Genomic DNA, 16,187 nt, shown 5'->3' with positions numbered 1-16,187 from the left:
CTGGTCCACTCTCCGAGCCTCGGTACGTCTGGTCCGCCTGCGTGGGGCCTACAGCATATCCGGACCGCTCGCTGGGCCTTCAGAACAACCGGTCCGCCCTGAGTATCTTGGCCTACAGCACAAAGCAGGACCGCCTCAACCCATCTCCAGTCCAAACAACCATGTACACATAAACATATAATCATATAACAGTTCACCTTCAAACAAGTCGATCTAGCAGATCACATAGCATAACATACTCTAAGCAGGATACCGACCTAACAGGTCATTAGCATAGCATCTCCCTATCTCTCAGGATATCGATCTCAATCATGTCTCTAACATATACCGTCCTAACTCCTAGGATGTAATCATATCACAACAACAAAATAACAACAACTACCCGGATCTCAATCCGATAAGGGCCGGCCTTGGTGCCTTAGACCCTATTGATATAGTGAGGATAACTCACCTCGAAACTGCCGGTTGAAAGGATAAGATCCCGCTGCTCCAACTCTGACACGAACTCCTCCACTGAACACCAAAACATTCAATTCAATAAATACCCTTAATTACCAAAATACCTCTGGAAGACAACTGGTCAACCTTTGGACAAGGTCAAAGTCAACCCCTGACTGATTCTACTCGCCGAGTCAACCCCATGACTCGCCGAGTCCCCAAGTTCAGAACTTCCCTCAATCCGCGACCTGACACGCCGAGTCACCCCGAGACTCGTCGAGTCCAACCACTCTGAGTCTACTCGCACCCAACTTACCGAGTCATCCCTTGACTCACCGATTCTCGACTCAACCATAAATTATTGGGACTCTTCGACAAGACTCGCCGAGTCCAAGAACAGACTCGCCGAGTCTAAGGCTATCTTCAACCTACTCGCCGAGTTGTTCTTCCAACTCGCTGAGTTCCAGGCCATCTTCAAGCAACTCGTCGAGTCCACCCATGTGACTCGCCGAGTATCACCGGTCTGAATCAATTCAGAAGCACTCCAGGCCATGCAATTGATCCAAAACATAGATCTAACCTCCTACAATCCATCCATCACGTAAAGTGGCAAACTTTACGTGAATCCAAAGAGATCTAGGCCTTATTCACCTTAGAACTATGTTTTGGGACATGATAGCTCCATTAACAACACAAGAACAGGGGCTTTAATGCTCTTAAGATCTTCTCCACTCCAGATCTGAGGTAGCAACCTCAGATCTATCCTTCAAACTCAAGATGTCACACAACTAAGCTTTCTACACAACCCCAAAAATGAGAATCTAAGAGAACACAACCCAAGAACGAAATATTACCTCCAAAGAATGCCCCAACAGCAATGAAACTCGAATCCAAGCAAAGCCCTTTGATCCAAACCTCTTCTCCTTCAAGATTTCTTCAACAAACACCTCTCCAAGCTCCAATTTGCTCAACAATGGGGTTCCTCCACGAAATTAGGGTTTCTGGGACTCAAGGGGGATCAAGGAGGCTGTGGAGGAAACATAATGATCCTTATATAGGGCTCATTCCCCGGATTTAGGGTTTTCTTCACCCAGCACCTACTCGCCGAGTATCACCTTTGGACTCGCCGAGTAGGTCGCTTGACACGCGACCAAAGTCACGACTCTACTAGCCGAGTCCATCCATGGACTCGCCTAGTCGCCCTTCAAGATTTACACTTTTAGCCCTTCAACTTTACTCTTGCTATTCCGGGATGTTACAATCATCTTACTGCAACTTGGATTGATCAAAGACTTCAAAATCATGTCCTTGGGATGAACCAGCCATCGCATCAGCATCATCTGTAATCGATTCCAAAATCAGCCCTCACATCTTTAATAGTCCAGATTTGGGAGGTTGAAGTGGTAGGGATGAAGGTTCGTAATACCCCCAATTTGGCATATTCAATCCATCATCCTCCATTAAACTTATAAATATACACAGAAGCAGATTATCAGCCAAAATCAAAACAATTTGCCCAAAGAAACCGTTGTCATCAAAGAAACACTCCCACCCTTTCATCCCGTCAACAGTGGAGGAAAAATTGGGAACTAAAACAGAATGGGAAGAGGGCAAGACGGTTACATGAATTTTGGAATGAACTTGAGGCTGTAATCAAACACAGAAATCAGAATGAAAGACTATGTATGGAAGAAAAATAGATCGACATTATAGGTTGTACATACATAATAGAATATAATAACAATTTGCAAATCTATCCACCTCAGTACCTTAGTAACCCGAAATCAATACCAAATCCTGAAATCAAAACCTGAAATCAAACCTGATGAACTAGTAACCTCATAGGTTTCTTCTGCGTGCTTGATTTCTTCTGATCACGGGTGAATTATTTCTTCTGCGTGCTTGATTTCTCCTTGAAAGCATTTTTTAGATTGAATATGAACATGGTGACATAAGCGAGAGGCAATAACAGTTCTTAGAGAGAGGGAGACATTCCACAATTACCCCGTCGTCGAAAACGGGCATTTGGGTGTAAATTCACAACGGTCTGAGAGATATGTTCTTGTGCAGGGGGACTAGCTTTAAGTCGTCAACTATCCCAGATACATGGATTTCTGTATGCTTTTTTTTTTATCTAAACTTGATTTTGATGAGAATTTTGGTTTTTTTTTTCTAGATTGGGAGGACGATTTGAAAATCTGGGGGCTTTATTTTCTACTTCGATTCCCATATACTTGGCTTTATGTATCTGTGTTTATTAACTAACTGTACAAGGATAGTGAGGATAAGAAATGTAACCAAAGAAGAAGATGATGAAGTTGTGTGCGTGTGTTTTAATTTCCAGGAAGAAATTTCAGAGAGAGAGAGGGGGGGGGGGGGGGGGGGGGAGGGGTAAAGGTCAAATAAACCAAAAAATGGATTATGCAAAAATGGTCCCTTACATATGAAATGATAAATTTACCCTCACGTGTGAGGCACATGAGGGGGGTTAACAGATCATATTTAACGGCAGTTAAGTCCAGAGACTAATTACACTTACAAACCACTTCAAAAGGACCAATGATCCAAAAAACATGAGATTTTGACTAAAACCCCAAAATTTTGCATACCAGAGACCATTTTTGCAATTTTGTCTAAATGATATTCATTACAAAAATGCTTCTAACTTTCTCTTATTTATATCTTATAAAATTAGAAAAATAAGATTTATAGATTAAAGTTTTATATAAAGTTTTACATTTTATTTAAAAAACAACCATTTTTATTTGTTGTTAATAGAATAAATGTATAAAATATACTCATTATGACAAAAAAGAAAAAACTAAGTAATTTTACAACTTTGGTGAACGAAACTACGTTTCAAGGAAATTTATTCAATAACTTGTTTTTTTTCTTCTTTCACCAAGTTATTTTACCCAAAGATCTTTCAAGAAAACTTATATTGATTTTCTAAATTCACATTTATACTCAAAATAGAATTATAAAAGACTTGATCAACCCACATTATTGCACTTTTTAATGAGATAAAATGTTACATATTTATGTCTCTTACATATTAGTTAAAATTTTAGTTATAATCATCAAAATGGTCTAATGATGATAATTCAGAATAAACACATTTAAAATGAAGTATTTTTTTGAATCCAACAAATTTCAACTTTGAAATCAAATGTTGTTTAAAACAATATCTTCATTGTACGTTAAACTTTGTATAATGTTATCCCATCTTTGATAGGATGGGTTTTGTGGGAGTGGTTGTTGACTTGATGGAGAGTTTATGTAATATACTAATATGTCTTCACGTGTTTTGTCCAATTGTAATTGTAGATATTTTTTCCAATAAAAAGAATACCAAACGAAGTTGTTGATAGATACGATATATTTGTAATATTAATTTTGATTTGTAATAATTTGAGTTTCCCTTTGTTAGAGTATCTGAAATGTGTTCTCAAGTCTCAAAGAGCTTATTTCATAGAGATAATACTTTTAAATTATAATAGTGATATCCTATTATTTATCTTATTTTAAAATTACCACAGTTCAAATGGTCTTTGATTTAGTGGTAATGAGTGAGTACTATCTCATTTGAGAGATCATAAAATCAAGTCTAACTGAAGACTTAGATGGTGATAGTTATGAATAAATTAGTTTGCCGTTTCAAAACAAAACTATTACAAACAAGTGTCTTTTTAGAACAACAAACACATATTTCTTATCCTACTCCTTTATAATTTGACATGTTACAACTCAATTACTCAATCAAGTTATTGTCTCATTACACCATATAAGACTTTAAACAACGTTTTACACCAACAATTATTGCTTTGAAACACCGATGAGGCTAACTGATAATCACCCATGTTGTAATACACTACTTTGGACATATTTCGTCCAAATAAATATAACACTCATTATCCCATTATCCTTCTATATAATAACATCATATTCACCATCTAGTTTATATATTAATTGCCACTTAATATGTATATCTCTACATCATAATAATATTCACCACAATAATATACAATTTATTAACAACACAAATCCACAATATAAATTTACATATTGTGTAACAACACATATCAAGAACATCGGGTATTAGAGTATAGTTACTCACCTGGATAGTTAGTACTGATAACTCTTGCTTTGGTCTCTGGCTTCTTATCTTCTCGGCTTGCCATTTTACTAACACCTAATCAACAAATAACAAGTTCCTTAGAACTTGTCACAATCTACTACAAGTTAAACTTCGTGACCATTTGTCACCAAATTAGTAAAACTCCACAATACATGTGTTAACTAACTTAACCACGTAGGTTGTTAACTAAATCTCATATTTCTAACCATTCCACAAGTTAGGGTTTATAACCTACATTAACCAAATTTGTGGAATCCACTTGTTAGATCTACTACAGAGTTCATAATAGCATCGTATTATGAATTCTTACAACTAACTCGGGTTCCAACAACCGTTCGTAATGTGACATCCTAATTTTCACGGTCAGAAAAGAAAGATTTGTTTATGCTTATTTAAAAATAAGAGTATCATTTTTGAAAAATAGTATTGCGAAATTTGTTCTAAAAAAACATGATAATGATGTTTATCAAAGCAGTTCAGAAGAAATGTATTTTTATTTATATTAAAACATTGAAATGTCATCGTCAATACAAAAACATAAGCATAACGAAATCTTACAAGCCTTATAGTAATTAAACTAGTGTAACACCCGTAAAATTCATGCCAAATTTAAACCTTTAAATCATTTAAAACCATTCAGTTATTACAATTTATTTTCAAAATATCTTAAACATCAGAGTTTCCAGAAATCAAAATCATCAATCGAAGAAGTGTACGGTCACGCCTTCGCCTTCCTGCGGTCATCGACTGAACCTAAAACAATAAACTGAAACTGTAAGCTCGAAGGCTTAGTGAGTTACCCCCAAAATACCCATACACACAACAATACACATACAAAAACAAACATCATACAATGGGTCCAATCATCCATCGGGATGGAATATCACAAACCTTCAACCATCGGGTTGGAATGTCCATATAGTACGAGTCCAATCATCATCGGGATGGAATACTCTCGGCCCACAACCATCGGGTTGGAATGCCCACACACAATACATATATAACAGATACTATGGGTCCAATCATCCATCGGGATGGAATACCCCAATCCCTCAACCATCAGGTTGGAATGCCAACATAATATATATAACATATACTATGGGCCCAATCATCCATCATGATGGAATACCCCAGGCATTCAACCATCGGGTTGGAATGACAACATACTATATATATATATATATATATATATATATATATATATATATATATATATATATATACTATGAGTCCAATCATCCATCAGGTTGGAATGCCAACATAACCAATCAAACATGTGCACCTATGTCAGATAATCATATAACAGTTTATAAAGAAAACATACTAGGGTCCTATCATCCTCGGGATGGAATACCCTCAACTGCCAATCAATTATGTGCACAAATAACATGTAATCTCCTACCAACATACAGACAGTCAGACCAACTATAGGTCACTAAGCATGTCCACATCCGATCTACCAGGATACCGATCTAACAAATCATACCAGCATATAACCATCCTATCTACTAGGATACTGATCTAACAGATCATACCATCATATAACCATCCTATCTACCAGGATACTGATCTGACAGATCATACCAGCATATAACCATCCAATCTACTAGGATATCGCGCTAACAGATCATACCAACAACAATCCCAAATAACAAATCAAAGGGTCAGCCTTGGTGCCTTAGACCCTTGAGTACAGTTAGGATAACTCACCTCGCAATGTCGATCTGAGCTGAAGAATCGAACTCCCGAATCGTTGCCTCACCAACAATCTGAACTATCCAAATAATAAATACCAAGTCATTACACAAACATAACAATCTTGACTAAGGGGGGTCCACACAATCCATCATGTCCATTCTCTTTATTGGGCTAAGGCCCAATGCCAATTCCATAACCTTGAAAGTCCTTATGCAAAGCCCATTATTGGCCCAATTTACCAAATTGGGCCCAACTCCCTAATTGGGCCTAATTCCAAGATCCATTATCAATACTTGGCCCAAAACATAATATTCATAGAGTCCAACAAAGGCCTAAATCCAACTAGTCTATAAACAGCCCAAAACTCAAAGCACAAATGCCAAAGGCCCAACAGAGGACGTACGCGGAGTGTATTCATCAGATGTTGACCACTATCGGGGTGGTTGACCCAGTACGCTGGGCGTATGCGGGGTTTCACAAAAACCTTAATAAGTGCTTAATAGCTTAAGCACTTAAGCCTAAACTCCAGATCCATCGACCAAATGTGCCATAGGACTATAGAGTCTCGAACTTTACCGACAAAGTGTTTGGAAAACCCTCAAATGACATACACATTAACTATATATACACAAGGTTTGCTGAGGGAGTGTGTCGAGCTATTTCAAGGACTCATCGTGTATGTATGTATGTCGTTCAAACCTTGCCACATGTTGTCTCATTCTGCCATGTGTCTCACCCGCTTGCCACGTGTCTCGATCTCTCAACATGTATCCACCGCCTGTACACCTCAACACATCGTGGTACTTAATACACGTGCCACAATCTTGGAGTTGACTTTAGTTTACTACAACTTTGATCAAGACTTTGACCCGACTTTGACTGATACGTCGTACATATACATAAGTGCGCCATACCTTTCTAATATTAACATGCTACTTTAAAAAAAGTGTTACATTTTCCTTTTATTTCTCAATAATACACCATAACACCTCTCATTCACCTATTCAAGTAGGATTGTGCTTTTATTTCTCCTAATTATCCTATAAACAATTTACACCTTAAAAACTATGCATGCTATAAAAAACGAGTATTAGATGATATTAGTGAGAGTTGTATCGCTCATTTAAAGATGATTACAATAAGAGATTTATTGATAATTTAAAGCCAATTTTGGTGAGAGCTTTAATGCTCATTAAAATGTGATTCCGATGAGAGTTTTTTTGCTCAACTATAGATGATTGTGGTGAGGGATTCATTGCTCATTATAGATACTCTGATAAAATCTTGATTGCTTAATTTTATGGAATGATGGTAAGGCATCTTACCGTATGTCACTAACTAGCTTTTTAGTTTAATGTATTATTTGACATGTATAACATATCAGGAGTGAGGTGCTATTACAAGCTTTAGATAAGAAGATATTAGAAGATTGAATACCTTTTAAATAAGATCTAGCGATAGATAATGGTGTGAACGTTATCTTTGATTATAAATGATATGCTTTCTTATTCAAAATTTCTTTAATAACATAATTTGTTTCTAAAAGTTTGATTCTTTTGGGACTTATGATTTTTAGAAGATGTTTATATATTATAAATAATCATAAAATGGTCATTTAAATAGCCTATATAAGGGATGTTTCACGCACCACTATCATTTCAAGATTTTTATCCACCCTAGCCATAACCCACCATCCTTTCTAGATTTTTATAGGCAACTCTTCCTTAAGCACTGCCTATAATGCATTTCTTATTAGCTTTGTATAAATTATTCCAAGTTATATCATCATACTACTCAAACTTCTTCACTCATTTCAATAATATTAGTCGGGTTTCTATGAATTCACTAAGGAAAAACTCTTAAATTGTTATGATCATTGGTTTCAGTAATGCTAATCAATTTTCTAGGTTCACTTAACATTTTCAATGAGTTGATTCATTATCAGTTGTCCTTAATTGATATCTCTCTTAAGTAGTCAATGGTTACATCATCATACTTCACAAAGTTCTTTACATCTATATTTGTGATTACAATACAATCAACCATGTGAATACTGCCACAATCAAACATTAAATGACTTGTAACACCCGTCTCCCATAATGGATCAGTGTATGGCATAAATGAGTCAGATGCATGTTTTTAAGGAAAACTATATGTGACGATGTGACCAGAAGGATGTCACGATGTGGCATACCAAATATGTGAACATGTTTTCAGATGGATATGACGACGTGATAAGAGTATGGTCACGATGTGACGGTCAATGCATCCCAAGCCTATGATATTTTATGGTTTCCCCCATATTTAGGGCATCATTTCCTGCATCCATCACCCTCTAGAACCTTGAAGCAAACCTTAATACCCTTTTCTCCATTTTTGAGCTTACCTTTAGTGATTTGGTGTATTTGAAAGGAAGCAAAAGACCCTTGTGGTACATAGAACCTCTTGGCAAGCTTAGAGGTTTCATTTGAGCCATTTTTGGACCATTGTAACTTGTAAGTATTTAAGATCCAAACATTATGTTGAATGCTTCTAGATCTTGGCTCCTTGTCCCTTTTTCTTCATGTTGTGGAAGTTTAGATGAAAGGATTCCATAAAGTTGGTAACTTTATGGGTCCTTGAGGTCCCTTGAGGGATATATATATATGTTGGATTTGAAGTTTGGCTAAGTTTTGAATACATGCATGTAATTATGGCTAAGTTTTGGATCAGGACTGAGTTCGTTAGCCATGATGTGACCATGGGCTGGTCACGACGTGAGTATCAGCTGATAGTGATGTTGACTATTGACTTTGACTTTGACATTGACTGTTGACTTTTGGCATGGGTTGACTTTTGGCAAAAATTTTATTTTAGAATGTAGACTAAGGGTTTACCTTGTGTGGTTTATTAGGAGGTGTATGTAAGACTCAGATCTGGCCCTCGAAATTGCAAGTAAAGACCGTGATTTGGCCCATGGCAAGAAGTGGTTGTAAGACTATGACTTGGCCTATAACATGTACTCTTAAGTATGATATGTGGTATTTTGGGGGACTCACTAAGCTTTATGTTTACGATTTATGTTTAAAATATTTTCAGGTACATCCAGTTCCAAAGGGAAGGGTCCGACTTGGCCACATAGCATCCCCGGATGGCTTTTTCGAACCGATTATTAGTGTTTTACTCTGATGTTTGAGAGATACATTTTACTCTGATTGGTTTTGGAACAAACATTTGTATGAATTTTATGGTTTAAAATGGAAATTTTTGTTGGTATTTTTGAAATGTTACTTGACATCAATATATTTTCACTGAAAATGTTAGGAAGTAGCCAAAACCTTTCATACTCCTTTAATCTATACAAGCAGAGGTTAATAATCTCATGTTGGAAGCTACAATATGGTAGATGTCATCATTCCATGATGACGAGGGTTTAAATTACGTATGTGACATAGGTGGATTTAAAAAGTAGTTTACGAGTAGATTAGAGGTGTACATTGTCGTTCTAAAAAAACAGTCTCATGTTGGATCTAAACCCACTACAATATGGTAGATGTCATCATTCCATGATGACAAGTGTTTAAATTATGTATGTGACATATGTAGATTTAAAGAGTAGTTTACGAGTAGATTAGAGGTGTGTATTGTCGTTCTAAAAAAATTGTCTCATGTTGGATCTAAACCCACTACGTTCAAATTAAAGATATGCTCAATTTCATTAGATGGTTACATCTTAAAAATGGTTACGTGACAACCTAAAGTTGTTAGAAGAAAAAAGTAATAATGAACCAAAGACGATGAAAATATTATTAAACTATAAATGTTGTCAAAGTGTATCAAACATTTGTTTTTGTTTTTAAAAGACCATTATAAAACATTTAAATCTCAGATACAATAGTCTTTTAAAAACAATAATAAATTATCCTTATCTTTTAACATTTATTTAGTTTAATGATATTTTAAAAATATTTTAGATAATTTATTAAATATTATGACATAAACCATTTGCTAAATTATTTTAATGTAATGACTTTTTCAATAACTTCATGTAGTAGAATGAACTCTTTCATGTGTATTACCCATTAATCTAATCATGAAATCTAGGTTATTGATTAATTAAATAATTTACTTTTGGTTGTAAAGTTTTTTATTGGTGGTCGCCGGTTTGTGGTGTCTCATTCCCCTGGTCCACATAGAAAAACAATTAGGGCCAGCAATTGAATAACATTTTTGGGATAATAATCTTCTTAAAAAAAACCAATTTTTGATTTTTGACATCTGGTTTCAGTTTATTCCCACACCCTTTTCCTCTCGTCTTCCAGTTCGAAATCTGAAAATTCAGCCATTTTTGCTGCCTATATGTGTAAGTACTTCATCCGATCATCCGCAATTTAGGTTCATTTCTTCTTCTCGATCAAAATTCTCAACTGGGTTATTGCAATTCTTGTTTCTTTTACTTTTTAAGATCGGGTTGAATATCCTTGATTCATGAATCCAATGTCGGAGTCATGGATCAATTGGGTTTTCCTGCGATGATCTACATACCCCGGATTGTGAATGCGTCGAATTATGTTTCTAAAATTCACGAGACCTTGTTTGGTTTCACGGAAAATTCATGTCTTAGCCTGTGGAAATTTTAGGTTTTAGGTCATATTGTTGTTCTTAAGCTGCATAATTTTAAGAAAAATTGACAGAAGAATCTCGTACCTAACCAGATTCATACACTCTGATCAAAATTGATTCTTTTGAGTTGAAGGTATGACTTTTACGAGTGATCAAATCTCTATGCTTTCCAGAAAATCAAAGAAGTTGTTAAAAGAAAACTAAAAAGCCCCAATTGAAACTCGTTATCTTATTTTATTAATTTTGATGTTTAAAAACTAACATTTCCTCACATTTTTTCTTGTTTTATGTTACCCTTACCACAACTAATCTTATATTCAATTCCCTTTTGGCTCTTATAATGTAGGATTGAAGTCATACGATTGTGATTTTATCAACTTGAGGATAATCAAACACAAAATATGGGTTGTAAGGGGTGTTTGGAGTGTTTATTAAAACTCCTAAACTTCTTGTTGACACTTCTTGGTCTAGCAATGGTGGGATATGGTGTCTACATGTTTATTATGTACAAAAATTCGAAAGATGATTGGGGCCCACAACATGATGAATTAATACAACTTGGTCGACCTATGTTAATGGCTATAACATTGTCTTCCAACAACGTCTTTGATAACTTGCCTACTCTTTGGTATGTTTCTTTTTTCCAAATTAACCATTTTAACAAGGTTACTTTAACTAATGTAACATTTTAATTAAAGTAATTAACATTTTTTTTTTTTTTTTTTTAATGTAGGTTTATTTATCTATTTGTTGGTGTTGGTGCAATTCTGTTTGTGATATCTTGTTTTGGTTGCATTGGAGCAGCAACTCGAAGCGGATGTTGCTTAACTTGCGTATCCTACTTTACATCTTCATTAAATCCGTATTTTTAACATAATTACACATGTAATTTACTTTAATACCCCTCGTGATAAAAAGCATAAAGGTTGAATATCTATAAGCGTATAACAACTTGTCTTAATGGATAAAGAATAAAAAGTCTGATGACTATAATTTGGGGGTTAGAGTGTTACATGTACAAGGGTATATCGGTAATTATATGTTTTCCTTAATCGAATTTAGTACTCTGTTCTTGTGATTTTGTTGATTATGGTGGAAGTGGGATGTGCTGCTTTTATCTTCTTTGACAAAAGCTGGAGATCCGTGAGTTTGCTTTTAAATATTTTTTTTGAATATCTTGTATTAAAAAATTATCTAATTATTTAAATTCAAATGTGTTTCTAGAAAATTCCGGATGACAAAACGGGAGATTTCAACATGATGTACGGATTTATTGAGAAGAATTGGAACATATGCAGATGGGTTGCTCTTGGAGCTGTTGTATTACAGGTAAAAGGCACTAATATGTTGAAAATTACCATAATGCCCTTAGCCTTTTATTGTTATTACTATTTATATAATGATTACACGTGGAATTTTTAGGTTCTTGTGTTCTTGTTAGCTCTTATGGTAAGAGCTGCAAATAGTCCAGAAGATTATGATAGTGATGATGAATACATAGCGGGCCCCAGGCAGCAACGACAGCCGTTGATCGGAAGACAACCACCACCTGCCGCCGGCGCCCCTGTCCCCGGAACCCTAGACAGCCGCCCTAGTAGAAATGATGCGTGGAGTGCACGAATGAGGGAAAAAGTCTGTCTAAAACATTTTTTTTTTTTTTTTTTATTTCGTTTAGTTTTATTTATAGCTAATTTTTTATTTTTGGTTTTGTGTGTGTGTGTGTGATAACAGTATGGGCTTGATACATCGGAGTTCACGTACAACCCGAATGAGTCAAACAGGTATCAACAGGTCAACGTGCAGCCAACTGAGGAAAAAAGCCGATGCACTATCATGTGAGAATGTGTGTGTTTTTGAAACCTATTTTTTGTTTTTATTTATGTTTGATTATGTTTTTGTTGAGTGTGTATAAAACTCAGTTTCAGGAGCTTTGCTTTATTTAACTCTTGTAATTTTGCTTTTTTTATCCTAAGTTATCATATTGTCTTGTGTATGTTGTCTTAGGTTTCGTTATTCGTGTTGATTTTTCTTTTATAGCTAAACATAATAAATACATCGTTGATTACATGTTACTTTAAAGCAAACACCATGAATTGATCGATAATTATGCATAATACATTATTTTCTCACTTATGGGTTCTTTTTTAATTGATTAAATTGATGATTTGTAAATGTTTTTGTATTGTAAGAATTATCCAATAGTAAGTGATGGATAACGCTCTTAAAAAGATTGTTATTTTGAAATTAAAAAACGGTATATTCTCATTAACTAAGTTAATGTTGTTATTATTATTGTTATTTTTTATTATTAAAACTCAATGTATTATCTCATAGTGTTAAAAAAACAAACTATTATGTTATATTTTTATCAGCAAAATCAATTTATGTTCATTTTTTAAAGAAAAAATGAGATTAGCTTAAGGTCACTGTACTGTTTTTAATGTATATTAAAATGGAAACACATTGTTATATTTTGTCCTTAATAAAAGTACATTGATATAAATGTTCACAGTACATTAGTTAAGACAAGATTAAAACAAAAAGTGGTTTTAATATACAAAAATATAATATAATGGTTTCTTTTAGCTTTACAAGATATAAATTGATTTTTTTTTTTTTTTAAGATTTCCATTATTATTTTTAATAATAATAATATAATAATATCATTATAAAGTCATATATAGGGTATTAAGAGTCATTTTTTTGGAGAACCTTAAATGATAAATTTTGTCCAAATACATTGTTAATTTTGAGGTAATCAATCATTCAACAAATCTCCAAAATCACGTCTTTTCTTTCCAAACAAAAGCAAAAAACGATTATCAATTTCCATCTAAACTTTCGTATAAAATTTTAATTCATCTCATAAGAACATTTTTTCCCCATCGTTACACGTTAATTTTCTTTCCTTTCTTCAAATCAAAACAATGAAGGAAACCCCAAATCAATCTCAAATCCACCACCGGAATCCACCGCCAACGCCATTCGTGCAACCAACAACAACCATCAACACCCAATATACATCACCACGATCATCAAACGTTCAAAATGGCAACCAAATGATGCCGATGTTTTGGCCAAATTCCGGTGGCATTCCTCCGCCGTTTCCTTTTCCTACACCTCCCGCCGCCGGCCAAGAACCAATATATTATCCTAACCCACCAAATAGTTGGGCAGTTGGTCTTTACGATTGCTTTTCCGACTTCAAAATAAGTATGAATTCAATACATAATATTTTCAACAATTTATTAATATTCAAACCTATTTCTTGAGTTGATTTCAATTTCTTCCCCAATTTTCAGGTGTCTTGGTACTTCTTTGTCCATGTGTTGCATTTGGGAAGATTGCAGAAATTGTTAACGAAGGAGAAACAAGTCAGCATTCTATTCTGAAAGAAAAAAAAATCTCTACATAAAATTGTATTAATGTCATAAATTTAAAATTTATAACAACCCATATTGAAAACCATTGTTTTTTCAACGGTCTTTTTTACAAAATACTATTAAAAATTGTATAAAAAATAAAAAGTTTGGGTTATCTTTTGAGAGATTAAAAGTCCTTTTAAAAAAATAAAAGGTAAAAGATATTTGGTAAAAACATTTTAAAAACTACTTTTAAATTTTAGAAATAAGGAAAAGTAACTTTTTGGAAAAGTCATAAAAAAACTAACTTTTTACAACTTTTCTTAAAAAAACTTCTGTTTTTCATAAAGATAACCCAAACACCTCTTACGTACGGATATATCATTTTATAACAATTATGAAAAAATGGTTTACTACATAGTTATAACATTAACGGTATAAAAGTTGCAACATCTAATTTTATTATTTATTTGAAATGTTGTAGGTTGGACTGAACCTGGATCACTTTATTGCTTTTTATATGTGGTCCAAATAGGGTTTATGGAAATTCTTGATTATATATGGCTTATTCTATTCAAACATAAATGTTTTGGCGCCATGGGTTATCAAGGATGGATTGTTGGTTTTATTTTAGCTACATTTTATAATGGTTTATATCGCACAAAAATGAGAAGACAATGGAATCTAAAGGGAAGTTTGTCTAGCGACTATTGTCTTCATCTATGGTGTCACCAATGTGCACTATGTCAACAATATCGTCAACTCGAACAACAAGGATTTATAGTTTTCCAAGGTACCCTTTTTCACATTATGCAGAACAAGATAAGATATGTCATATTGCATTTGACATGCATTGAATTAGGACTAATTCTAATGTTAATAGTACACAAATTGCATTTTTGTATGCTTATATCCCACCCAAAAAAGTGAACATGGGTTTGCTTTTAATGTCATTTATGAAAAAGACATGAATGTCTCATCCTTATCATCTAAGTTTTAGAAAACTTATCAAGTCACATTATGTTATGTGTAACAAACACAATGTATAGTTTATACATACATGTATATGGTTTATATTTTTTGGTTTTTATAGGATGGGAAAGAAATAGGGAAAGGTATAGGCAAGAAACTACAATGTATCGACAAGCACCTCCTATGGTACAAGAGATGTCAAGATAAAGAAAACACAAGTGCATGAAAAAGAGGAAATGTTTAGGTACAAAACAATGTACATATTGTAGCATATTTGATTTACAAAGCATTGTAAAGTTATTGTTTTTGCTTTTGGCATGAAGTTTAGTGTATTTGATAAAACTTGAAACGTATATGTAAATATTTACATAGGTTTGAATAGTCGGAGTGTCATTTTTTCAAGAGTCATATTGAGTTGAAAAACTTAAATCTTATTTACAAAGTTTTATATGGACACTTTGCATTAGTTTGGTCATATATGTCATATACCAATATTTGGGTTTTATTTTGTATAGATTGATTTCTAGATAATGCAAAAACAACTATGGTTTATTTTTTCATTTAGTCGCTTGCTTAATTTTGCAAATCATTAAACAAAGATCTTTGAACATTCGGAAAAAGAAAAATCATTTATACCGGCCATAGTTAGAAAGAAAAAAAAATAGTCAACCATTCACTTTAAATAAAACATTTTTTTTAACTATTTTGTCATTTTTCATAGTTTCAAGTTTTAATAAGCAAATTAAAAAAATTAAAGTTGATTATCACTCATTGTATATTACACCATGATTTAACTAGTTCACAAGTATCATAAGTAATATGATAGAATATATCATTTTTCCCCTATCTGAAATGCCATTTAAATAAAGATAATCGCCAAAATAAACACATTGCATATACACACATGTATAACCAAATTTTGTGAATGGTCATCCACTTCGAAAATGAGAATTTTCGAACTACTTCATGGTTTTCGA

General features: G+C 33.9%; 2 protein-coding genes across 2 annotated transcripts; both read left to right on the top strand.

Moving 5' to 3' along the window:
* The first annotated feature begins 10,486 nt into the window (after nucleotides 1-10,486).
* LOC145001238 (tobamovirus multiplication protein 2A-like) lies at nucleotides 10,487-12,867 on the top strand. Its single transcript, XM_078960595.1, has 7 exons — nucleotides 10,487-10,616; nucleotides 11,223-11,504; nucleotides 11,610-11,709; nucleotides 11,939-12,019; nucleotides 12,101-12,205; nucleotides 12,299-12,508; nucleotides 12,608-12,867. The coding sequence occupies exons 2-7, from the start codon at nucleotides 11,278-11,280 to the stop codon at nucleotides 12,713-12,715; spliced, it is 831 nt and encodes a 276-aa protein (XP_078816721.1). The 5' UTR covers nucleotides 10,487-10,616; nucleotides 11,223-11,277; the 3' UTR covers nucleotides 12,716-12,867.
* An 829-nt stretch (nucleotides 12,868-13,696) lies between these two features.
* On the top strand, nucleotides 13,697-15,612 carry LOC145003310 (protein PLANT CADMIUM RESISTANCE 2-like). Its single transcript, XM_078962440.1, has 4 exons — nucleotides 13,697-14,089; nucleotides 14,179-14,250; nucleotides 14,723-15,031; nucleotides 15,332-15,612. The coding sequence occupies exons 1-4, from the start codon at nucleotides 13,804-13,806 to the stop codon at nucleotides 15,415-15,417; spliced, it is 753 nt and encodes a 250-aa protein (XP_078818566.1). The 5' UTR covers nucleotides 13,697-13,803; the 3' UTR covers nucleotides 15,418-15,612.
* Nucleotides 15,613-16,187: the final 575 nt, after the last annotated feature.

The sequence above is a fragment of the Lactuca saligna genome, chromosome 6 (assembly GCF_052625555.1).
Source record: "Lactuca saligna cultivar CGN05327 chromosome 6, ASM5262555v1, whole genome shotgun sequence".
In the NCBI taxonomy this organism is placed as follows: domain Eukaryota; kingdom Viridiplantae; phylum Streptophyta; class Magnoliopsida; order Asterales; family Asteraceae; genus Lactuca; species Lactuca saligna.
This window is presented reverse-complemented; position numbering and strand designations above follow the sequence as displayed.

Excerpts from the sequence above, each read along its gene's own strand:
- LOC145001238 (XM_078960595.1), top strand. The coding sequence starts at position 11,278 with ATGGGTTGTAAGGGGTGTTTGGAGTGTTTATTAAAACTCCTAAACTTC. Across the intron at positions 12,020-12,100 it reads TTGACAAAAGCTGGAGATCC|AAAATTCCGGATGACAAAAC; the intron begins GTGAGTTTGCTT and ends ATGTGTTTCTAG. Across the intron at positions 12,206-12,298 it reads TTGGAGCTGTTGTATTACAG|GTTCTTGTGTTCTTGTTAGC; the intron begins GTAAAAGGCACT and ends TGGAATTTTTAG.
- LOC145003310 (XM_078962440.1), top strand. The coding sequence starts at position 13,804 with ATGAAGGAAACCCCAAATCAATCTCAAATCCACCACCGGAATCCACCG. Across the intron at positions 14,090-14,178 it reads CTTTTCCGACTTCAAAATAA|GTGTCTTGGTACTTCTTTGT; the intron begins GTATGAATTCAA and ends CCCAATTTTCAG. Across the intron at positions 15,032-15,331 it reads AGGATTTATAGTTTTCCAAG|GATGGGAAAGAAATAGGGAA; the intron begins GTACCCTTTTTC and ends TGGTTTTTATAG.